The sequence below is a fragment of the Chaetodon trifascialis genome, chromosome 13, assembly GCF_039877785.1.
Source record: "Chaetodon trifascialis isolate fChaTrf1 chromosome 13, fChaTrf1.hap1, whole genome shotgun sequence".
In the NCBI taxonomy this organism is placed as follows: Eukaryota; Metazoa; Chordata; class Actinopteri; order Chaetodontiformes; family Chaetodontidae; genus Chaetodon; species Chaetodon trifascialis.
In genome coordinates, this window is record NC_092068.1 from 6,938,156 (window position 1) to 6,962,596 (window position 24,441).

The 24,441-nt window shown below is 42.1% G+C and overlaps 2 protein-coding genes across 3 annotated transcripts in view; one reads left to right on the forward strand and one right to left on the reverse strand.

The window, feature by feature from the left end:
• LOC139341040 (inositol polyphosphate-5-phosphatase A) overlaps positions 1 to 9,807 on the forward strand; it is a 129,203-nt gene extending 119,396 nt beyond the window's left edge. Inside the window, exons 13-16 of one of the 2 annotated variants that reach the window (XM_070977290.1) lie at positions 3,764 to 3,875; positions 6,654 to 6,722; positions 7,540 to 7,627; positions 7,970 to 9,807. In XM_070977290.1, the coding sequence (XP_070833391.1) occupies positions 3,764 to 3,875; positions 6,654 to 6,722; positions 7,540 to 7,620 (262 nt within the window). In that variant the 3' untranslated portion in view covers positions 7,621 to 7,627; positions 7,970 to 9,807. The remainder of the gene's footprint in view (positions 1 to 3,763; positions 3,876 to 6,653; positions 6,723 to 7,539; positions 7,628 to 7,969) is intronic. The other variant, XM_070977289.1, reaches the window with a different exon arrangement.
• Positions 9,808 to 11,465: 1,658 nt separating this feature from the next.
• nkx6.2 (NK6 homeobox 2) lies at positions 11,466 to 15,224 on the reverse strand. The gene is made up of 3 exons (XM_070977689.1): positions 14,283 to 15,224; positions 13,499 to 13,671; positions 11,466 to 13,148 (listed from the first exon to the last, which is right to left on the reverse strand). The coding sequence occupies exons 1-3, from the start codon at positions 14,710 to 14,712 to the stop codon at positions 12,900 to 12,902; spliced, it is 852 nt and encodes a 283-aa protein (XP_070833790.1). The 5' UTR covers positions 14,713 to 15,224; the 3' UTR covers positions 11,466 to 12,899.
• Between the last annotated feature and the right edge of the window lie 9,217 nt (positions 15,225 to 24,441).

Sequence of the window (24,441 nt, forward strand, 5' to 3'; positions counted from 1 at the left end):
CCTGGCTCTACTAACAGAATCTTTGATTGCATTTTAGACAGCACTTTTTTTCTTAAATGTAAGCATTCATCAAATAAAGCACATGTTGACACAGCAGCTTGTATAATACAGTAATATATATATCATCACGCCAGCCTCTCCCTCTGATGGGTGAGGCTGAGTGACACACTATAGGTAGGGCCTACGCTCACCTGGACAGTTTTTACTGTTGCAAGATAAACAAGCCGACACCAGCAGAACACGTGAGCGATGTGTCAGCAGCCGGGTCAAACATTAACCCCCAAACCAAGCATGAATGAGCGAGTGCTCAGTGGGTGCTGGAGGGGCTCGATGTGTCACCGCACACGCATGTATCATCTGAGATGTGGTCAGCAACACAAAAGAACGGAAGAACAAGCGGGAAAACAGTATTCTTAAGTCAACATTACACAAGAGGTGATTGCTGTAAAAGATTGTAAACACCAGTGACCAAGAAGAACACACCTGGCAGACAGACAATTCAGCCGTCAGACCATCAGCAGTGCCTGATGAGTCATATGACGCAGACAGTATATGAACTTCGTCGATTTTGAGTGCAGCAGTCAAAGTCAAGACTGTTTGGCTCTGGTGAATTCATTGTGCATGGAGTGAAATGTACATGACAAAGTGGCAATATGGCCGCTGTTTTACCTGGAATTGAATGATCATCATGATCATCTTGAGAAACACAGTGCTGTTCTTTAATCTGTCTTTTAGATTTAGACCCAACTAAAGGCCATTCATGGCTGCATTTTTGAGATTATTTCTCTTTTCATTTTATTTTACAACTCTCAGTCACTTTGCATTCTGCAAAGGTAATCATCTCCGTGCGGCTGTGTGAATGTATGTCTGTGTGTGTATTTGAACCTTGAAGTGCAGCCCCTCCTCCTACACAGGTACACAATTGTTGCAGTTATCAGCTTGGCCCATTAATTAGTGTAATTAGTCTTGCTGTGGGCAATAAGGCTCTGATATGAGCTGACGGCCTCCAGCCCTCACGCCCTCTCGGGCCGTTTACCTTCCTCGATAAGTTTGTGAGCTTGCTAATCGGACACATTAATCACTTTGGCCCCAGCGCGCCGTTCAACTGTTTGCTGTTGCATTAAGACCTGTTATCTCCATTGGAGCCAATGGAGGGAGTGGTAAAACAGAAAGGGGAACAGCATATACCTGCACACACAGGGAAGCAGAATGGGCCTTTAATGGCCATCGTTGAGTATTTTTAATCAGCTTTTACAATGGCTGGCTGTCATCAGAAATGACTGAGTGATAGCAAAGTTTTGTAGTTGAAGTGCTTGGGGAAGTTTGCTATCAGGCAGGAGTTCATTGTTTGAAGGAGATGAGGGGGAAAACTTGATTTTCTCTCAATCTCTTTAACACCAAAATGACCCCAGGCTTGTTAGTCAATAAAGCTATAACAGAGTCCCTGATAGGAGGATTGTTCACAGGCTGTTTAAGGCCAGGGACCGTCCCTCAGGAAGCAGCAGCATTCAGGCCACCCTGAAGTCGAGCAGCTCAGCAAGCCCTTTGAAGACTTTGCTCTTTTCCACCCTCACTTTGCCTCTTTCTGTCTGATCCGTCTTTATCCCCTCTCTTCTGCCTCCCTGTCTATCTCTGTTTCACTCATCCTATTCTTCATGCTCTCCTTTATCCCGGGATCACTTCTTTAGCCCTTTGATTAGCATACCAAAACCCCCATGCATTTCCCCCACGGTTTAACTGCTATTAATGCTAATTGGAGGCAGGGAACTTCTCTAAGTAGCTCTCTGCAGGTCTGTTTGTACACCTGGTGGGGGGGCTCTGCGTGTGTGCGTGTGTGTGTGTGTGTGTGTGTGTGTGTGTGTGTGTGTGTGTGTGTGTGTGTGTGTGTGTGTGTGTGTGTGTGTGTGTGTGTGTGTGTGTGTCACTATACCACAGTGTGGTGGTGTGGTTGAGGGTTAATCTCATTCATTTCACTGTACGGCACAACATCACTGTAGCATTCCAGTGCTGATGTTGTGATCTTCATATGTACAATACACACTTTGAGAGGGAATCACTGTAGGACAAGTTAGGCCATCCATGTTTTAACAGCTGTGCTGATGGACAGACAAAGAACCAAGCAGGTTAACATTTTGAATGACTAATCCCCAATGAAATCAGTGCAGCCCATGTGATAATTAACACAGGTTCTTTATTAGATCAGTTTATTGATCATTTATCAACAGAAAGAAACAACAGCTGTAAATGAGTTAACCCAAAAGGCCCATTTTCATTTATTGTCCCTAGCCTCATGTTAAAAAGGCTCCCAAAAATACAATAAAATGACATAGCTTATTAAATGCATAAACATGACAAAACATATATTCACCATATATCCAGTACTGTACACATCCACCAATAAATAATGTGAAACACGTGGTGGTCATCTATAGTTCAGGTGGCTTAAATAAAAATAACATGCAAGGACAGGAATAAGACGCAAGGCAGCAACAAGACGACTAATAACAGATCATTCCTGTTCACATGACACATTCAAATCTGGCAGCACTGGTGGATTTTTGGCCTTCCAGTGAGATCTGAGGAGGCACAGATGCTCACGACCTAAAGCTAACCGTGCCCTCTGCCTCAGTCCATGCCTCGTCAGAAGAGGTGAAATCGTGTGGGACAGCTGCGAGTGCATAGAGAGGGAGTAGTGTTCTGGTGCTGGTCCCAGTGGCTGCAGCAGTGTTAGTAACAGTCAGAGTTGCAGCTGCAGCAGTAGCAACCACGCAGTGATTTGAATGCACACATATACATTACAAAGCAACCACAACCAAATGCTTATTAAATGTATTCTGCCTGAGCACAAAGTCCAATTAAGCTATCAGAGCTCAGCAAGTGTGATGAATCGCAGAGCAGATGTGTGTGTTTATTTTATCATTAGGATCACCATCCTCAGAGGAGAGGCACTTTGTGTTATGCTAGGCTTAGCACGTGTGGCACTGAAGGAGCAAATTGGATTGGTATTACAGTACGTAAGCCCGCTCTTACATCCTGATGAGCGCCTACAAACAAATTGGATTGGTGGCGTGTAAATCTGAAGCAGTTTGATGAGCGGAAGGGGCAAATTGAATTCTCAACAATGTAAATCTGTATCAGCTCGATGGCTCTCCGCCCGACTCCAGCCCTGCCGCCGCTTAAATCATGCGATTGTTCCCTGCTGTTCCAAGATACAATCTCTCTTGGCCATTTGCTGCGGCACCTAATCTGTTTTTGATGACCCTGTAGGGATGTAGCTATACATATGGGCAAGCGGTCCTCCCTCTGGCTCGCTCTGCCTAAATCACTCTCATTCTTCCTTTTCTATTTTCCCTCTCTCTCACAAACACACACTCACAACCTGTACAGTTGGCGAGTAAAGATTGCTTTGATTGAGCCATCCATGTGTGTTGATTCAAGAGATTACTTAGATGATTGGTCATACTTCGGGGCCTCCTGTTTTCTCTGGGAAACATTTTGATCTCTGTCTGTGAGATAAGGCGGATGACATGCTGTCTCATATTTATTACTGCTCTGGAGCCCTGTTGATTCGTACAGACCATGGTTATTGCTTTCCTTATTGCTTTTCCTCTGTTGTCTTGTTCTTTCTGTAGCACTTTACCAGAAAATAAAGTTCATTAGAAGCTGGATACCGTTTAACCATGTGTAAATGACCATAAAAGCTTGTCGTGTGGGTCTGAATTTGTCTGTTTACTGTTTGTGCTTTGCTTGTGTGTCTCTTCAGTTATCCATACAGTGAAGACAGCAATCAGGGGAAGCAGTACATGAACACCAGATGCCCCGCCTGGTGTGACCGAATCCTCCTGTCTGCCTCTGCCAGAGACTTGGTCCTTAAGGTGAGCCTAAACATGCCTCTTATGACGCAATTTCGGGGCTTTTTATTGCTTTTAAAAGTCAGACTTCTTCCTCTTCTAAAATGTCACTGCTCCTCCCTCAGCTGAAACACAGGCGTCTTTAGAAATGTCTCACCCTTTATTTCCATAACTCTATCGTCCTTGATCCACAGTACCCTCCCCGCCCTCTGTCACTTCACAGATGGAGGGATGAGGTCTCTGTGAATATTAATTTGCAGTGCAAAGCCATGGGTCCACCCAGACAGTATATATAGATCCCAGCACTTCACCCCAGTGAGCCCCATCTTCTTCATAAAGCCACAGATCTGCCTCCTCCCTCCACTCAGCCTCAAATCCATCCCAGCATTGTAAACTCCAGCCAATCTGCCGCCTCTATCCTCTCCTCTTATTCTGTTTGCTGGATTACTTCGAGCATCCACCATGCACCTCTGCCAAGTTTTCCCAGATGGTTTTTCGGTTTTCCATAAGACGACAACTTCTGATTTGGGACAAACCTGCCTTAATCACCAGAAACAATCCAGTGTGGAAAAACTAGATTGTCAAACACAAGTTCAGCCTGTGAGTCTCTGCAGTGCTGGAACGCGCCGGCTTTCATGTGTTAATGTGTGTGAAAGAGATACAGCAGTGTATTGTACAGGTACAGGCTACAGCAGGGGGCTGCTCAGGAAGTTTGGCTTTCTTTTGTCCGCCACAATTGAAAAATTCCTTCCTGATCTTTCTTCTTTACTGACTGAAGCCACAGTAGAACAATAACTCTGATGACTGTATTACAGTAACTAACAGGGGCCGTAAAGCTTTTTAAAATGACAAACCCAGTTTGTTTCGCCCACTTAATGTGTCAGAATTATGTTAAAGGGGACTCACACACATGCACACACACAGCTGGGTTGTTGTTTGCTTTTCTTCCCCTCAAGCACCGGCTAATTGCTTGTAATGCAGGGACAGAGTGGAACAGTTAGTGTGTTCGTAGATTGGCTGATGATTCACTGAGCACACACTCTCTGGCTCCCAGCATTACAGATTGTTGAGACATAGGCCCGTAAACAGCCCGGCGTGTGGCGTCATCTATCATGGCACGGTCGGTTAACTCGCCATCATGTTATTTTCTGCTTGCCGAGCCCTAACACGCCAAAGGTTGCCCGCTGGCTGTGCGGCGCGGCACCAGCTCCGGGAGCGCCGGTAATGAATGTTTAGCCGAGCGAGCGCACCCTCTCTGCTGGAGGGCCCCGGGTAATTTGTTTATCTGTCTAAAGATTATGCAGCCCGAAAATCCACAATTTTATGCTGCCTTTGTAAATTATCAAGTGTGTGTTTGATGAATGTATCTCGGGCTTTGCGAGGCAGCGGTTCGGGGCCGGCTGCCAGACAAATAGAGAGGTGCCAGTGCGTGGCCCGCTAGAAAAAGGTAGAGTGAGGTGGAGGCACACCGTGTGCTGACCCCGCTCCACTGCAGGATTGGTCTGAAGTTAATTTGGATTTCGCTTTATGGTTCATTCTCAAGCTCTCTGTCTCTTTCTTCTGAGGCGCCAGTGCAGCTCACCGAGTCACAACTGGTAGCACCCACCAGCCTGTGTGTGTGTGTGTGTGTGTGTGTGCGCGCGTGCATGCGTGTGTGCGTGTGTGTGTGTGTGGGGGTTGGGGCCGGCTGTTTAAAAAGTCTTTAGTTCAACCAGACAAGTGTGATTTATACTCCAGTCCTCAGATTCATGTGTGAGTGGGTAACAGCTTCTTTGTGTGCAGAAAGTGATATTGAAACATGATTCCCTCAGATAGGCACTCAGATTACACTGAGAGAGGCAAATGTCCACCTGCTAAATTACTCCGGCTTTCCTTTTCTCTCCACTGCGCTGTGCACCACTTTCAAAGTTAAAACTGAGTGCCGAGTCCCTAAAGGTGCCTTAATCATAACTCCGCTGTGCCGCTGCTCGGTGAACACTTTGATTTTAACCGGCAAAAACAAACTTAGAATCTTTGAGATGTTTCCTGAGTTATTTCGAAATGATGAATCCAGCTTCTTAAACGTTTGTCTGAGATAATAGAGACAAACATATTTCTTTCACTTTCTGTCCGCCGCTCACTTCATTTTCTGTGCCTGTAAATCCTCTTAATTGTACTAATGGCTGCCCCTTACAATTTTCTGAACTAAGTGTCCAAGCACGTAATAAACCTTCGTTACTTAGCACTTACAGCTGGTGCTCATTTTGAATTTGTCCCCGGTGTTTCCACCAACTATTTATACAAAGTTGCGAGCTGAATGGCTGAGTCAGAATGAAAACATATTAAGCAGAAATCTGATGGAAATGGAAAATGATCTGCACAGAGTGACTGCACTGGTGGCATAATTACGGTTTTATTGGCACTTAAACAAATTGTTATTGTCCTCCCTGATGACTTTTACAATTAATTTCAATGTCTAAATCGTGCACAACCACACCACCAACGGTAATATTTAATCTCTCCATTGCACGGTTCTCCGGGACTTTTATTTTGAAATCGACACGGTAATCCTGCTAATTGTGTTTAATGGAGCAGCACATTGACTGCTCATCCATGAATGTGTTATAACACATGACACAAGCTTGTAATGATTGTACTGTGTAAACAGCAGCGCGGTGCTGCTGACTTTGCATCCTCTGTGTATTTACTGTGTAACCGAAGCTGCACTGCCGCTCAGTGTGGTGACGCTCATTTCACATAATGGACAAAACATGCTGTTCATCACATTTTCAGCCCCAAAAATTTGATTTTGTGTGTCTGCAGCCTGAAAATGAAGAGAAGTCTATAGTCTATGACAACATCGGGCCCAATGTCTGCATGGGGGACCACAAGGTAACGACAGGGGGCTCTGCCCACGTCTCTACTGTGTGTGTGGTTGTGTTGGGATGCTGTGATTAAACTGTTCTCTGTAAACTGAGGCCGTGAGTCTGAGCCAGGAGCGGAGGAGGATCTACTCTCAACACATTTGTATCTAGTGAGGAAACTATCTGTATTGCATACTGTACATCTGGATATGAATGTGTGTTTCAAGATGCTGCACCAATTGAGTAAAAAGGGATAAGCACTCTTTGCTGTCAAGAATCTTCAAAAATGAAATTTACAGAGTACAAATATGTTCAATCTTGCAGCAGCTTTATTCCAAAAAATGTCTATATCTGCCCTAAAACAGTCAGCCCTTACTTCAAGCTGTTTATATTCAAGGAAGAATGTAGAAGAAGAAGTGGGAGAGAGGTCAGAGCTGCACAGAGAGCACTTTTTCAAGCCGGCTGTGTAGAAGGTGTTCCACACTGCTGCTTCAGTCTCCGCCGTGTCAGACAGAAGGTCTTGCGCTGAAAGAGAGGCGCCTTAAGTCAGGTCTTTCATCAATACTTAGTGTGTCACAGACACTAGTGTGTGTGTGCGAGGTGACCTGAGCACACTGAGAGATACTGCAGCAGCCCTCACCTCCCAGCCACACACTACTGCTAAAATCACAGCTGGCTATGTTTAAAAAATGTCCAATGTCGTTAGCACACGGGCCCAAAAATGCACGGCACCGCTGTGTGAGTTTAACCTGTGTGTCACGGCTGCTCAGAGAGGGAAAGCTTGTCCCATAGAGCATCCAAGTCTGGTCTTCTCTAACTGTGCTTTGTCTCTGTCCCCCTGCCAGCCTGTCTTCCTGTCCTTCCGAATAACAGCGGGGGCAGGTAAACCTAATGCAAATAAGCACAAGTGTTGTGTGGTGCAGTGATGTCGTGGTAAATATTAATTTTTTCTTTATTATAATTCTTCCCATTGTTGCTATATTTTGCTTTGATTTGCTCAATTTTTCATGACTTTGCACAAGTGGTTCTGAAGGCAAATGTGGCCATTTGAAGAGTTTTCTTCCAAAATAAAACGCCATCAGCGCAGCATGTGACATGACTGCCGATTGCTTAAAATGCCCATCGTCATTTTAAGACGTTTACTTACAAACTAGAGCTGCATCTTGTGCTTTAACTTCAGCTAAAAAAAAAGTGGACATCATTGTGTGGACATTTTTCTTGGGTTGAAATACTGCTCGGCGTTTAGGAATAAGACTTCCTTTTGTCTCTCCGCAGGAAAGTGTTGCCAAAGGGGGGAGAAGATATTCCGTGAAGCGCCTCTGTGAGAACACCACAGAAAAAAAAACAGGACACCAACACACACACGCACACACGCACACGCACGCACACACGCACACGCACACACACACACACACACACACACACACACACACACACACACACACACACACACACACACACACACTTTGCACAAGCATACACTGAAGAACCTAGACAAAGTTTTTCAGCAGTGCTGACCAGTTGCAGTTGTCCTGACACCTCATCCATACGAAAACACAGCCGGTTTCTCTCCATAAAACACTTGTTGAGATGTGGACGAGCACCCGAGGGCCCGGCTCCAGACAAGACACACATCGCTGACCTCACTGTTGCCATGCAACCCCATTCCCCACAGAAGAAAAAAAAGGACGGACGGACGGACGGACGGACGGATGGACGGACGGACGGATGACTCTTTTCCACGCCACAGCCTCGTTGCCAAAACTCTAATTGAAATCAGTCCTACTACATCCTTTTAGACACCGTACTTGCCATTTTTAGGTATGCCTCTATGTATAGAAGCTACTTTCCACACAGTATGTAAGGTGTTTTAAAAAAGTGCAATGCAAAAAAAGTTGTATATCTATATTGTTAGGGTTATTTGTACATTGGACAGTATAACATAGAGTTGATGGTTTTAGTGCCGTTTTCTTTTCCGACCAAACTTTGTGGTCCCTTTGTTGGAATAGATCGAACTTTTCAGTTTATTTCAACAAATTCTCTCTTATTTGATTTGTTTTTTGTCGTTGTTTTTGAGTTGTTGTTCTTGTTGTTGTGTGCACAACACACTGCCATGCCTGACACATCAGTTGAGTCTCATTTTATATACTGTACTTTTTAAAGAGATAATTTATAATTCTTACCAAAATGTTTATGCTGAAGTGTGCGCAGACGGAGTGACTGTGGGTGTTCCTGCAGCCGCTGTGACCTTTGAATAGTCAGTACAAGAGAGGAGCAGAGCTACTGCTCAGTGATTTATTGCCTATCCAAGAATGTTTTAAGCAGTGCCATAGACCATGCAAGTATATAAGATAATGTTTCATATATAGCACTCTCACATTATTTCATTATTATTCTTACTCTAACTTATTTCTATAATATTATGGTTCTGAATGTGATATTTTAGATAGGCTTGGGTATCCTTAAAATGTAAACAGTTTTTTGTTTTGTTTTGTTTTTTTTGTCCAGTTTTGTTACTGCATTATGGTGCCAAGTATCCTACACAGACATGAAGTGTGTAAGAGTTAGAAATACTTAAGTCAGGCTGTGTGGATGACGAGCTGTAAAAAGAGAGAAACTCTAAAGGCGGGGGGAGAGCAGGAGTCTGGCTGTTTCTTTGTTTAGTATGTAGCCTTCAGCAGCGTTCATTGCAAATAATTTGAGCATTAAAGAGGCGAGCAGGAGACGCCAGCGTCTCCTTTTATCGATTTCATTTACTACACTACAGATTTCAGACTGCGTGAAGCCCTCAGATTGGTCCTCCGTGATTTTTTTTTTTAATCTAAATCACCGCAAGTGGAAATGATTTTGTGCCTGCCGCAGAATTTATGTTGTCTTGTGTGATTTGGTTCGTAGGCAAAAAGTTACACACACAAAAATAGAAAAAGAAAAAAAAGCCTGCTTGTTTTTGTTCCTGCTGGTCATTGTGAGTATACTGTAGGAGTATAAGCCGCAGTTTTTCTTCACTCCATCTTATTAAAGCAGATAGAGATTTTATTCTAGCCCCTTCTGGACGGCCTGGCCTCTACTGTAGGTGATGCAGTTCTCAAGCAATAAAAACCATTAGAGCTCAACGGCTGTTTGTCCTCATTACCTGTCGTTTTACCTCTCTCCTGCACAACAAGAGCGCTTCATGGAAAGGTCTTCATCAATTAGTCCCGCGCGGCATCGTCAGTGTGTTATCAGAGCCGTGGGAGAGGACTCACCAATGGGAGAGTTACGCGTTTCCTGCGCTCTGACAGCAGCTTCAGATGGCTGAAGATGAGCCTCCACACCAGCCCGAATGAAGAATAACATTCTAACAGCTGTATAGCATGGACTTTATGTAGGATATTTAGCATTTTTATGTATTTTGGTATCGCTACATTGGCTAATATTTCCACAGGATGTTTTATATTATGAATTTGGTCACTTACTGCTGTGAAACGTGCGTCTTTCTTTTTTATCCAGTTTTTATTTAAGTTGAATTGAATGAAGATAGCTTTGCACAGTCAGTGCTGTAGAAATACAGCATGTCAATCCATTTTAGATGGTAAAATCGAGCGCAGTAGAAGTCCGCCATGCAGCAAAAAGGACACTTCATGTGGCTTATTTGATACTAAAATAAAACTTCGGAAATATTAAGAATTTCACACCTTCAGGAGGGTTTTACACAAGCGCACTTTAAAAATATAACATAAAGGGTATTTTGGTCACACCAAATTTTGGTCAAACCAAAGTTTTAAAAGAAAAATAATACTTTTTTACAAAGAATATATAAGCACAAAGCAGACAGCCTGCAGTGTGGCGGCTCACGGCTGGCACATTCAAAGAGTTATTTTTAGAAACTGGTTTAAAAGTAGCCTGTTTTTAATTTTCTTCATTCGATTCCACCTTTTGTGACAGCAGGTGCTCACTGGATCACAGATTCCTGAAGGGGATTTGATTTTTCTGGCTGCTCTTCTCTGATTGGCTGCATGCAGACGGTGCAGAAAGCTCCCATTGATCTGAACTATGAGGAAAGAAAAGGTGCAGTACCGCATGACAGACAGAGGGGGAGCACTTCTGACGAGCAGCTCCACTTTAGCGGGTTTGATTTAAACAAATCAAGTAACTCTTCCTACCAAACATGAAACTTTAAAAACCCGTGAGCAATAATCGTTTTACATGAATGAATAATGAACTAAAGTAAAGGCTCATTTTGCTGTGCAGCTCCACAGAAACCACGAAAGATTCAAATTAGTGAATTAGTCCTGAAATATGAATCATACGTTAAAAGAGGCAAAACTCTTTGAACAGCTGCCTATATTATTATTATTATTATTATTATTATTATTATTATTATTATTATTATTATTATTATTATAAGTAGTAGTAATAGTAGTAATTTTTTGAGTAGGCTTAAATTTGACCAATTGCAATAATATTAATGGTGTAGGTCTTTTCCTCCTTGATGTAGCTAACTTGTAGGAATGCCTTATTGAAGGCTGTGGCCAATAATAAATAAAATAAATTAATACATTTGCTTTCGGTAAACAGTGAAAATTGTATATATATATATATATATATATATATGAAGATAACTAAATCCAGTTGATCATTATGCAGAGTTCCTTCTTTTCCTCTAAATTTTTCAGCAATCCTCTAAAATCGTTGTTGCCAATAATGAAATTCAATTATTGATAGTCATGAATTTATCTTTAATTTATATTAAGCCCATACATTCAAACAAAAGTCATAATAAAACAAAAAATGCTTGTTAAATAATTTATTCATAATACAAAGTGTTTTTTTCTTCCTATAACCTTCCCGGAAGCAATAATACTCTTTTTAATTCCAACAAAAACGACGGTCCAGATTTCGACTCCGCTGTGTGATGATGAGGTAAAACAGAAACTTTCTCAAATGAAACCAAAAGAAACGTGTGTACTGATGTCGTTAAAACAAGCTGTTTTTTTTTTACAGTGATTATTTACAGCATTTTGCCTCTATACATTTGTGTGCCCATACTGAACTGGAGAATTGCAAAACGTGGAGAAAAGGGGCGACATTACTCTGCAGGAATAAAAAGGAAGCAGCAGGTATATCTGAGGGAATAAGCGCGTCCGGGCTGCGGAGGGAGGAAGGCTGCCACGTTTCCACTGCATGAAACAACATAAGTTATTCAGTAAAAAATATATACAATCTCACGTACATTTTCATCTTTAGGCTACAGCACAAATCATTCATTCATCTCAAACCAGCGCCCCCTCAAAACAGTAAATTCTCTCGCCTTTTAGGACAGTGGATACCCTGGTTAAACTGAGCTTTAGAAGCATCACAGGCCCCGATTACACCTGCCATTTTTAACATGCGTCTGGGATCCGGATCAGTGTTGGCTGCTAATAAACCACTTCGATTAAAAGCTTGTTGCTTTTGATTAAAACCAAAAAAAATGGATAAAAGCAGAATTATCGAAAAAGCGTGTATGCTTCTTTGCTCCGAAATGGAGGACTGCTCATTTTTCCGCAGATAAAAAACATCATGGCTGCTGAAAATTATATCACCAATTAATAAGGCTCTCATTCAGAGCAAAACAAATGGCCCTGCTGCCTGTTAAAGGTGACACAGGCTGTTAATTTAGGGTGGAGGGGCAACGCAAAATGACGTGTGTTATGTTATACTGCATGGGGAAAAAACAAAGCAGCTTTACTTGTGGAATAAAAGTAATGAGACACACTAATAAGCCAAACACTGATCCGGATTGTGTGTATATATTTAGTTTACATTTACACCTGTTGTTAAAACTCCAGTTGTATGCGTAAAAAGTGATTTGCGTCGCCAAAACTATTTCCTGTCCCCATATTTTTGTCCTTTCACCTGCCATGACCTCGGCATTGTGAGTCTTCTTGAAGTCCAGTGCTGACAGGAGTTACATCTCCGTGCATACAGTGTCTGGATGTGGCTTTGGATGCAGCCAAACGCGTCTCTGGCCACGTTTTGGTGAGCGCGTCTTTCCGCACGCGCTCGGTTGTTGTTGTTTTTTGTTTGTTTGTTTGTTTTTTAACACATTTTCTCGCTCTGTCTGAGCAAAATGCGATCCCATCAGGCGCATGTTCGCAATGTCAGGTGGAAAGGGGGTCAGAAAGAGCGCGACAAGTCTCTGTTGGACCCTTCGGCCACCCACTTTGGCCCCCAGCTGTGGGCATCACAAGGTGTCCGAGCTGTTACTGCAGGGGCTGATCAGCGCCAGGTTGGTGGCCTTGTGCTTTTTCAACAGTCTCGTGATTTTCTCGTCGTCTGAGTTCGGGTCCAGTGGCTTGTTGTACTCGTCGTCGTCCTCGTTATCCGAGCTCTCCTTCATCTTCTCCGTCTCCGAGTCGTGCTTCTTCTTGGCCGTGGCCATTTCTGCTGCGTGTCTCTTCCGCCATTTGGTTCTTCTGTTCTGAAACCAAACCTGTTGAGGAGGCAGAGAGATGCGCACAGATGCTCAACAGGTCCACAAATGAACAAGCAATCAAAGGCTCAAAGGCACAAAACCGAAATGGCGCATTATTTTAAACTCATTACAGCAGGTGTGAATAATCTGGCTACACAAGATGTATTATAATACCAACAACAGCAGTCAAATAATGATTTGGACTTTGATAATAAGCGCAGGTTTATGCAGCTGTTAAGAAAACAACATGGTCTCTTTTCTTGACCTGCAGCCAAACGCGGGATTACACAAAAAGCAAAAAATTCTGCTGCCTTAAAAAAAATAAATAAAAAAAATAAATAAAAAAAGCAGAATTTGAGAGTTGTTACCTTCACTTGACTCTCGGTCATTCCTAAAGAGTAAGCCAGGCGGGCTCTCTCTGGGCCGGCCAGGTATTTCGTCTGCTCGAAAGTTTTCTCCAGTGCAAAAATTTGCTGTCCTGAAAAAGTCGGTCTGGAGTGTTTCTTCTTGCCGTCCTTGTCCATCATCATATTAGCCTGAGCTGGAAAAGAAACACAAGGAGGGATGGTTTTAGAGACTACAGACCAAAGCTTGAACAGCTGTTCATATTTCTGAAGCCCACATGCTGCTTTAAATGTGTTGCTCCTGTAAGTCAACACATTAACGCAACTTCACAATTCAAAATGAGCCTCAAGCATTGCTAAATCTGAGCTCCATGATGCGTTTACTGACCGATTATTTCTGACTGTAGCCTTCCATTATATTCGCTGCTTTTATTATTATTTTACAAGTTTGAAAGCCTGCCAAGTATCTCATCAAATGTAATGTTCTAGTAAGAACTCTCAGCCTGTGAAAGCGGCCCATCTTTATGGTCACCATGGTGCTAAATAACATTTGATCCCTTCGGTTCAGCTGTAATATTCATGAGAATAAATTTAGATTTTCGGTGGCGACTTGGTAAAATATAGTAGAATATTTTTTGTTGGGGTGTTTGCTCTGTGACAGGCCTCCTGCAGGCCTTAATAATACATAAAGTCACAAGTACCACAGCTCCACAACAACTTGCTGCAGCCACACAGCGGTGCTTTGGCTTCTCTGAGTTTGCACGACTCATAAACTAACCCAAAAAGTGTACAAACAGACAGCACTTACTAGGACAGGGAACCCGCGGGTCCCTCCAGGGAGAACCCTGCATCACCCCGGGCCAGAAGATCGGCGCCCTCCCCGGCAGCTCAGCGAGGGGCTTCGGGTACCGCGACACCGCCGGGCTGAAGTACATCCCCGCTGCTGCGGCGGCCGCGGTGGTCGTCAGGCCGTTTATCCTGGGGAACCCGGAGAGCAGCTGTCCGGCCGTGGTGATGGGTCTCCCCAGGATGTCGCTTATTCCGTGCGGGGTCCCGATGGAGATCTGGGAGTTGAGGTTGGAGAGCGGGGGCGCCTTGAAGCCCGCCGGGCTCTGCTGCAGCGCATACGGGAACAGGGACGTCTTCATCTCGGTCATGTTGTGCAACGCCGCCAGCGGGGTGCTGCCCAGGACGAAAGCACTCTGCCGGTTAGCCTCCATCTGCCCGACCGCTAACATTTGTGAACATGAACCAGCAAAGCCGCTCGGATAAAAACAGGAAATTACAAAAATAAACTAATAAGCGTAAATAAAGGCGCAGAGCGGACTGGTGGTGTTCAGGAGCCAGGCCACTTCTGCCACCTTCTCCAAAGGGTCCTGGATGAGGAAGAAGCAGACTCTTGAAATGTTGGAAAACTTGAGCAAAACCGAACTTCTCTTCTCTCTCGGGACGTGTACAGCTTCGGTCAAACTCCCCAAAAATGTCTCCGCGTGTTTGTTTTGGTCGGAGTCTGTCAGCTGGGAGAAGGCTGCACGCGCCCGCCACAGGAATCCTCGCGGAAGTCGGACGGTCTGATGATGTTTTTAGTGGTTTTGATGGGAACCATTAAGGGTTCGACTTGTCTTTCCATAAATTGACTCGCTCTAGGCTAGGACTGAAGCGGGACCCGCTGATAATAGCGCAGCCACCTGCACGCGCGCTATTCCCATTGGACAGGGCTGAGTGAGACAGCGCCGTGATTGGAGGGGACAGAATCTCGGCTGCTTCACATGTGCTTCTTCGCTGGACTGGTGCTGCCTTAACGCGCTGTCGGAAATGGCAGCTTCCAGTTAAACTGCATGTGAACGACGCTGCTCAGTGCATATTAAAGCTGACTGGATTTATTTATGATAGCTGATGATCCATGTTGCGGACAAGTGACATTTCAGAGCGGGTGCACAGCCGAAAAAAGTAGGCTTATGTAGCATACATTGTTATTTTATGCATATATAAAACATTATTCCTTTTGTAATAAATTATTTTTGATAGCATTGCTGTAGCCTATTTGTACGCGACACTTTAAATGTGTGTTCAAAGGCAGTGCCTGATGTAGACTACATTTGCCCGAATTTTTCCAAATAGCTCCACTATAGCAAATTGACTAGAAATGTAACTCCTTTTTTAATCCTCGACTAAAACCACTTGATTATTTCTAAAATCCGCAGTACAGACTATTAAATTGCGGAAAGCAAGGTGTCGGAGGACACTTGAATGCATCAGCAGCCACACTCTATTAAGATCTTTAGTGGTGCTGTTAATGATGCGTTTCACGCCGTGGAAATCATTGTTTTCACATATGCCAAAGAATATACATTTACATGATAAGCTGTTACCGCAGACACTGTGAGTATATCAAACGGGACTCGGCGGGTGAGGAGGGATGGATTCCTCATGTTTATTGTGACGGAGACTGGAGAGTAAATGTTAAAGTCCACAGGCAAATAAACCTATTCAGCTTTACTTTTATCTATCTATTTATTTATTTATTTATTACTATTTTGAAACCGTTTTGTTGATTTATTTAATATGCAATGCGGTTAAGACTTTTCAACCAGTCAGCGTGTTTTTATTTTATTTTATTTTATTTTTATTTCCTTTGCACGATATTTTGTACTCTGCAGAATGAGGTTGGATAAACTGAGTTATTCAGCGCTTGATGACACCTGCCTTCGTTAAAGATTACGTTTGCACTCACTTTAAAACAGAATCTCATGTCATTTCATGTTTTTCATCAAGTATTTGAAAAAAGCGGACAAGCCGAGCAGTCAGTGGCCTTTCGCATGCAACTGCACAGGATTGTTGCAGAGTATATAGTCTTTAAAAGGACAGAGCTCGCTTTTATATGACTGAGATAATCAGTGTTTTTCGAGACAAACTGCGTTATTACGGAGAAAGTGTGGGAGAAAAAGCGCCAGGCTCCAGTCATCACTCTGAGTGCTGCAATATTTTATGGAGATGTGAGGAGGTTGTAAGAGTGAAATATGGCCACGTTAGCATTTGAAAGGCTTCAGCAAATGCACCTTGCTGCCCATTTGCTCACCGGGGAAAGATTGTGGATTTTAAAAGGTTTTCAACGCGAGGTGATTCACAATTTTGACTGTATTTCTTCAAGTTGGAGGGATGCAGCACACACGCTTTCTAATTCTGTAAATGGCTCTCTATTTCTAATCTATATCCGTATATTTCCCCTGAACATTGATTTTATTACCTTGTTTGCGAGTCTTTCTAAAATGATCACTATAGGAGAAGCTATTGAACAAATAAATATCCTATAACAATTAAAGAGCAAAGCTGACAGCCGTCAGTCTCTTCGTTTTTGTGCAATGTCAAAGAGTTAAAAGAAGCAGCTACTGGCTGACCCAGAGTCAGATCAATGACAGAAAGATTGGCACTTTTTCCAGTTCATCTCCAGCCAAAGACGAGAGCTGCCAAACAGCCCGTCACCGTACAACCATAATAGCAATTTAACATAATGAATGGTTTGATTTTTCTTTTTTTATCTCCTAAATTTACCAGTAATTTAGAGTTTAAACTCTTAAACTCAAATCTGTTACAAAAATAGACGTGGCGCTCACTAAGCCCGTGGAGGCTAAAAATCTTGATTGATAATTATTGAAAAAAAATATGAAGCCAATAAAAATAGCACTAAGATATGACTGAGAGTTGGCTCAGCTGCAGTATTATTTCAAAGATCACAACAACAGCAATAATAATAATAATAATAATAATAATAATAATAATAATAATAATAATAATAATAATAATAATAATAATAATGCCTTATTTATACCATTAAATTCTTATAGCCTAAGAACAATAATAAAGAACAATAAAAGAGTGAGCCTTTACAATAGATTCTTAATAGGAAATGTTGATTTTATTATTATATATTGAGGTATTTGTAGTAAATGTGAGCCTGTTGCTCACAGCAGTAAACTCTTACACTGCAGTCCAGGTGAACAGACGCCTGATTTATGTTTTAACTTCTATTGTCATTTTTAATAATGACTTGTTGGCCCGCTGATGCTCGTACCGCAGGCCTTTGTCCCGCTATTGAAGGGAAACAGGTTAATAAACAGCGTAAAGATAATCTTATCTGAGTGTAACCTCCGACACAAATGGGAATTGACACGACAGTGACAGGAAAGATAAGCAGATGTTGGTACAAAAAGACGCTTGTTGCGGTCAGTAGATCTGCTCAGAGTCACCGAGGCGTTCAGCTGCTTCAACACCAGCCAGTGCCTCTCTGTCCTTTAAACAATGAGCGCAATCACCACAAACACCAGCAATACACGCATGAACACACAGCAAATTACAGAAAATGTAAAAAATTATTATTTTAAAAAACACTTAAAATATTAGTGCAGACCTCTTTTCAATGTAATCATATAATTTAATGCTATAATGTAAAACATTTATTTACTGTTCTCAGTAAACCTACAGTCTGTCACTTAAACACCCAGTGGGCAGTCAAATGGAAGAGCAGGAGTGGGACCCCTTTACCAGTATATGATGACATGTAAATGAGCGCTCTGGATATCAGAATGGAACCCAGTATAATTTGGTCAGGATCGCCCTCTAGTGGCACAAACTGAAACTGAGCTCAATCAGCCCCCTGTGCATGAGCAGATCCACCCATCATCAACCATCCAGTGCGTCTCTGCTGATACTTCAGACAAGACTCTCTCTAAACAACATGATGTAGGCCTTCATGAGAAGCCACTGCTCCAGGAAACGTCTGTGACATGATGCATTCTCCCCAATTCAGTGTGCATTTAATAAAAAGTGTCAAGTGAAACAAAAGTCAGGAACAGTCTGAGGGTTAATCCTGCTGCTGACAAGTTTATTGGAGATGAAAAGTGTTGCACCTCAGCTAGTTCATCAAGAATGGAAGCTGTTTTCCAACTCAACATTCTCTCTCTCACGCACAAGGTTTAAAAATGACAAGTAAGTTAAAAAAAACTCCCCCAAAATAAAGAAACTAAAACTGAAAACCAGGAAAATGTCCATTGCTTCATACACCAGTGGCCTTTCCAGTCACATTCTCTTTGTTTATGTCTGCTTCTGTTACTCAAGTATATTTCTAGTTTCACCAGATGCACAGAGAACTACCATAAATATGTTCTGGTCTTTTTCGCTGTTTTGTCATTTGTTTGAAGCGTGATGCAAATATAAGAATTACTTTCAATACCTGACTCCTAAATCACAGAATGTTAAATTAAAGCGGTTAAAGCTTCTCAGTGTTATGTCTTTAAACAGCATTATTTTACTGTGTGTAACCTCACCAAATGTATTCATGTGTCAGACGTTTTCTCCACCTGACATGTTTCTTTTAAGTCCAACAAGAAGCCTGATTGTCTGAACTGTGATGGAATCCATTTATTCCAATGCTTTTAAACATGTGGCATTTAATAATTAAGATTAACACTTGCTGTAATTGGGGACTATCATGAGCAATAATAATTAGTTAAAAGTATGCCACTGGCAATGCCTTAATCCAGCTGTTTCAAAATAAATCTAATATTCCCCATCATTTTCCACTAAACTTTGGTTAATGTCAGCCCCTTTAGTTGCACTTGAATTATCCAGCATGATATATCAATAAACAGAGATGGTGATGTCACTCTCAACATGCCCATAACATCCATATCTTTATTTTGAATTGGCTGAGAAACACACATGGATTATGTTTTATCCATCAATCAAAGTAAGTCATTAATTTATCCTTTAAATACACAGATATCACAGAGGCCTGCTGATAGCTGCAGAATCAAAATCTCACTTAATGAATTTAAGTGTAAAAAGATGGTTAATCCTCCAAATGTGGCGGCCCCTTCTAGACCTCTGAGAAATGGACCATTGAGGTGCAGCACTGGGAAAACTCTCAACAAAAGGAACTGTGTGTTTCTCTTCAGTAATGTTTCTCATTTGGTTCTGTTGTGCAGGTTAATCTCTGTCCATCATGGCAGAGTTTTCACACACACTCTCCTGCTTTAATGACAGTAAACTCGAGCAAGACGGCTTCCTGTGTTTGCCTGATGGACATTACCTGTTAATAAATCTTGACAATCTGAATCTTGAAGATCTTGTTAGCATCAAAAAGCTCCTGTGTCTTCATCGTTCCCATTTTGATGCATCACAGCAGGAAAACACCAGGAAACTACTGAACATAAATGATGACTTTGCCCGGAGTGGACCACGATGGTCCCAATAGCTCCTGGGAACCATTGAAGTATTTGTACTCTGTCATTTAGCATTACGTCAGATTAGAGCGAGCTGGTCATTACCCGAATTGTAATATTTTCATTCATAGGATTACTGTTTGCATATTTTACTCAAAATTTCCTCTGTATTAGTTCAAATCTGTGCTGTGGCACCTCTCTTCCCTGACAGGCATGAACACACCGGAGGACGACTATGAACCCACTGAAACCACTAGATGGCAAACTACATCAAGAAGAAGGACCAGAAACTGCACAGCCCTCCCCCTGAGTGCACCCCCACACATTCATCAGTGGTGAACTCAGGCTGTAACTTGACTTTAGATGCTGAAACCAAGGCTTGGTTGTAGTTATGTGTATACGTGTTCTGGTTTAACTAAATTGTATACTTGAGTGTGAACTTCTGATAAACTAACAAAAAAGAAGTCCACTGACTTACAATAATTTGAAAATACAGTCTGCAGACATTCAGTATGTTGCTCAGTTTTAGGCTCGGGATTATACATCAGGAATGTTATAAAATACCATAAAGGAGGACTTTTTAAATGAAGCCATGAGAAGGATTTGAACATGTGACTTTAGCGCCCCTCAGTGGTGGTATTAAAAAGAGAATAGACGGGCAGAGAGAAACACATACTGCACCCATTTTCATCTATGCCAAGAGTCATTGTTGTTAACAGGTGTGTTCACCCAGGACCCTTAACAGGGGGGTAGGTTCAGAGGTGAACGGCCTGTTCACGGTCAGTTTCCTGTGATATGACTTTTCCATTACTGTAAATGTGTACTGTAATGTTCACATCAGCCTGATGAGCTAGTGTAAACTTTGTAGTACGATGAGTGCACTACAAAAACAAGGGAAAAAAAACATGAAACATGAAATGGGGAGATGTTAAAGCAAGCAAAATATATGCCAACAGATCAGCAAACTTTCACGTCCCAAGATTTTTAAAACAAGTAAAGATATCTAGTCTCAAACACCCACAGTCATCTCAAAATTAGTGCATCCAGATTAAAAACAAGTACATTTGTCTTGATACAAACAATTTTGGCTCTGGCAAAGCAGCATTGTTGATCATACAGCTTTATAGATCTGGAAATTCTAGTAACAAAGAGCTGAAAAACTATTGCCTTGCCAGAAAAAAAGAAGTATATATTGTCTTAAGATATTTCATCTTGCTTAGATTTAGCTTGTTGCAGTGTGATGCTCAATCATCATTCTGCCAACACAAACGTTTCTTATTCAGTGTGTTTGTTTTGTTCCGTGTTATGTGGCCATTTAGAGGTGAAAGCTGCATTACAGCGCAGATCAGGGAGCAATAACTTATGTAGTGGGGGGATGAAAGTGCTGGGTGGGGCATTTCGGCTTTGATTGACCGTAGCTAGAAAAACATTGTTTTTGGGCAAACTCTCAGGCAGCCTGTTTGTTCAGCCCAGGCAGGGCTGCACAGCAGAGAACCATACCTTCAAGGATATTTGAGGATTTGGGAATATCATCCCCTTAAATTCCCGTTGGATACCTCAATGAACGCTGGCTTAACAAGGGCTACACGACTGGTTTATTGCTTTGTGTTTGCAACATAAACAACAAGGAGGAAAGCAGCTTCATGGAAACCAGAATGGACAGTGTGATGTCACAATGCAAACGTGACTCAGGCTGACAAACAACTTGAATTCTTCCCCTTCCCATCATATTTCTGAATGTACAGCACGTGTGGTTGACACAATTGATTGTCAGTATCTGATGGGAAAGAGCATGAAATTAATGATGTCTTAATATCGCTGAATAACATTTGCAGGCTGCATTTCACAGCTCTAATGGAGATGTTGTGGCTGACCTTACAGATGTGTGTTTGATTCAATTCCCCTGTGAGATGAAGGGAAAGCCGGCCGCTTTGAGGTGCTGAGATAAGACACATATGGCGCCTGCAGCCGGGCGCATCCCAACTGCCCCAAGTCATTTGTGCAAAGATCAGATCAGGTGGTAGTTGCAATTGACTGTCCATTTTTTTATACTTGTCATCTATGAATGCAATTTAATGGCTGAGGATGTAGCTGTTCTGCAGAAAGAGCAACAACATGATATAAGGTGAAAAGAACTCAGTGTGAGGGAATTAGTGTTGACTGAGATCTTTTTTTTTTAAATCTTTTTAAATAATCTGAAGGATCTTGATGTCCTACGTTTCATGAAAATTACAGTTTAGGTGTGTACACTACATTCAGTCATCAGAATGAAAAGTGAAGATGTTTTTTGGCTTCAAGCATTGATGTTGAACTCCACCAATAATTACCTCTGTGATGGAACATATAATGTTTGAAAGCAGAGCTGTCAAGGTTTAAATTTATATTCATGATTCATGCACATTCAGGACATCATCATTTTGTCTGCTTGGCTGTTTGTGTGCACTCCTGAGGTCTGTTTGAGCTCTATGCATAATTATAGATGTGTAGAAAATTCAGGACACATTTCCAGGAACATATTGTGACACAGGCTGTGAAAGATGGAAAACAACACGGACGCAATCGATTTTCCACTACAAGTGTCATATTTTACGGAGTTGAGTCCAGTTGCTGCTGTTACATTTCTACAATGCACACTTGCACTTTGCACCTGCTTTACAACAAGCACCATTTCTTCTCTGCATGTTTTTATTGAGAAAAACACTGATTATACAGTTATTATGTGATTATGGCTATTATGGCTGATTACATGAATGTTTGTTGATTGATAAATTGCTGTTTTTTCTCCCTCGTAAAGGTCTTGATTATGGTAGCACCAACTTAATATTTGGTTTGTGAAAAGGGGTTCTTTACAGACCTTCTTGGTAATGTGCAACTGAATCAAACAAATCACAGAGGGATGAAGAAGACCAGAACACACTGAGACTAATGTTGACATACTACAATAATATTAGTTTAGTTTAGTTTAGAAGTTCAAGAATGTGTTCATTGTTTGCTTAACCCTGGGCTGGAGAACTCGTGCTCAAAGCCCGCTCACATCCATAGTCCACCCACAAAGGTGTTTTCACTTATGTTGCCTGGTTAGACCTCTTAAGACTGTATGGGCAGGTACACACTGAATAACTGCCTGCTGCCTCACTCTCCAATTAACTGTGTTGTATGTGTTAAGGCAGGACTGTTTACAACATTATCATTGTTTAAATCACATTATTCCCACCTCCCCACCTCGACTCCACCCAACTTCAACCTGACTGGAGGTCTTATTTAACAGAGTGATAAAAAAAGAAAGGAAAGGAAAGGAAACACCAGAAAAACCACCTCACAGTTGTCTGTCTCCACCAACCAATCATGTTGCAGTTTACATCCATGTCTGTCCAGAGTCATGTGACATATGTGATGAGGATTTGAAGGAATTTGATAAAAATGATTGAGTGTATTTTTTGTCAAAATGGAATTAATGGCAATATTGACATGTATTATTCCAGTGAGACACATGTTGTCTTCAATCAGAGACTATTCTTCCAGAGGAGTACAGAGGAGTGATAGAGAGCTTCATCACATGGTGCAACAACAACCACCTGAAGCTCAATATCAGCACAACCAAGGAGCCTGTGTTGGACTACAATGCTTCAAATATTGATGTTGTTGCAAAGAAGCTACAAATTGTAAAATGTGGATGCTTCACACACATCTTCAAGCCGGCAGCACAGAAGATCTACACAATGAGCCCAGTTTGAAGGCAGAAACCCAAGATTAGAGTCTCCAATTCAGTATCTGAGCAAACGTGAATTACGGTCACAACCTCCTCTTCTGGAAAAGTATTTTTGCAGACCATTAAGATACCACAGTGAAGCTGACCTTTTGGACATCATCACTTCATTATTTTGTCCATCAAGACTTTTGTGTGAACTTTTGTTATAATTAGTGTACAGTATGAATTCTCGAGTTAAGATCAAAGAGGTGTTTGTGAGGTCACAGTGTCCTTTGACAACCAAAATCTGATCAGTTCATCCTTAAGTGCAAGTGAAAGTTTGTGCCAACTTTCCTCGAGGCATTCCGGAGATATTGTGTCCATGAGAATGGGACGCAGGTACATTCATAATACCTGTCGCTGGTGTGGAGGCCGGACATTTAGAGAGATCCTTTACCTGGATGGCTGAGCATGCAGTGCTAGCACATGCAAGCTAGAACAGTAAAAAAGCAGTGTGACAGATATATGTATGGGGCGCGCAATCTGGTGGATTGGTTGTAGCTGGACCAGTGCCAGAATGTGCATTCTTCTGCAGGGGGAGCCACTGCTTCAAAGATCCTACATCCACTCCCTCTCTCTCTCCTCACACACATAATTGAGTAAAGTGTTACTCCAGTGCACCCTCACACAGGAACCAGACTGAATATGATCTGATGGCAAACAGGGACTGAGTATAGACATAAAACTGCTCAGACAGGGTCTTTCACCATGGTCCCAGCTGCACTGGTTTAGAGTATATCAGTGAGGACACCAGATTAAACTGCCCCAGAACAAAAATTTTCTTATGATGGGCATTGCAGAAGACAGTCATCTTTTTTATGTGTATGTGGTCTGTGAAATACTTGCAGTGAAAATTAATATGACCACTGTGTAGGATTTGGACAAAATATAACATGAAGATGCAACATTGTATTTGGCCAGCGCTAAACCTTAAGTTAACTTCGGAGAGTTCAGATATCATATAGAGAGCCACACAGTGCGTTTTGTCAGGTTGGTGG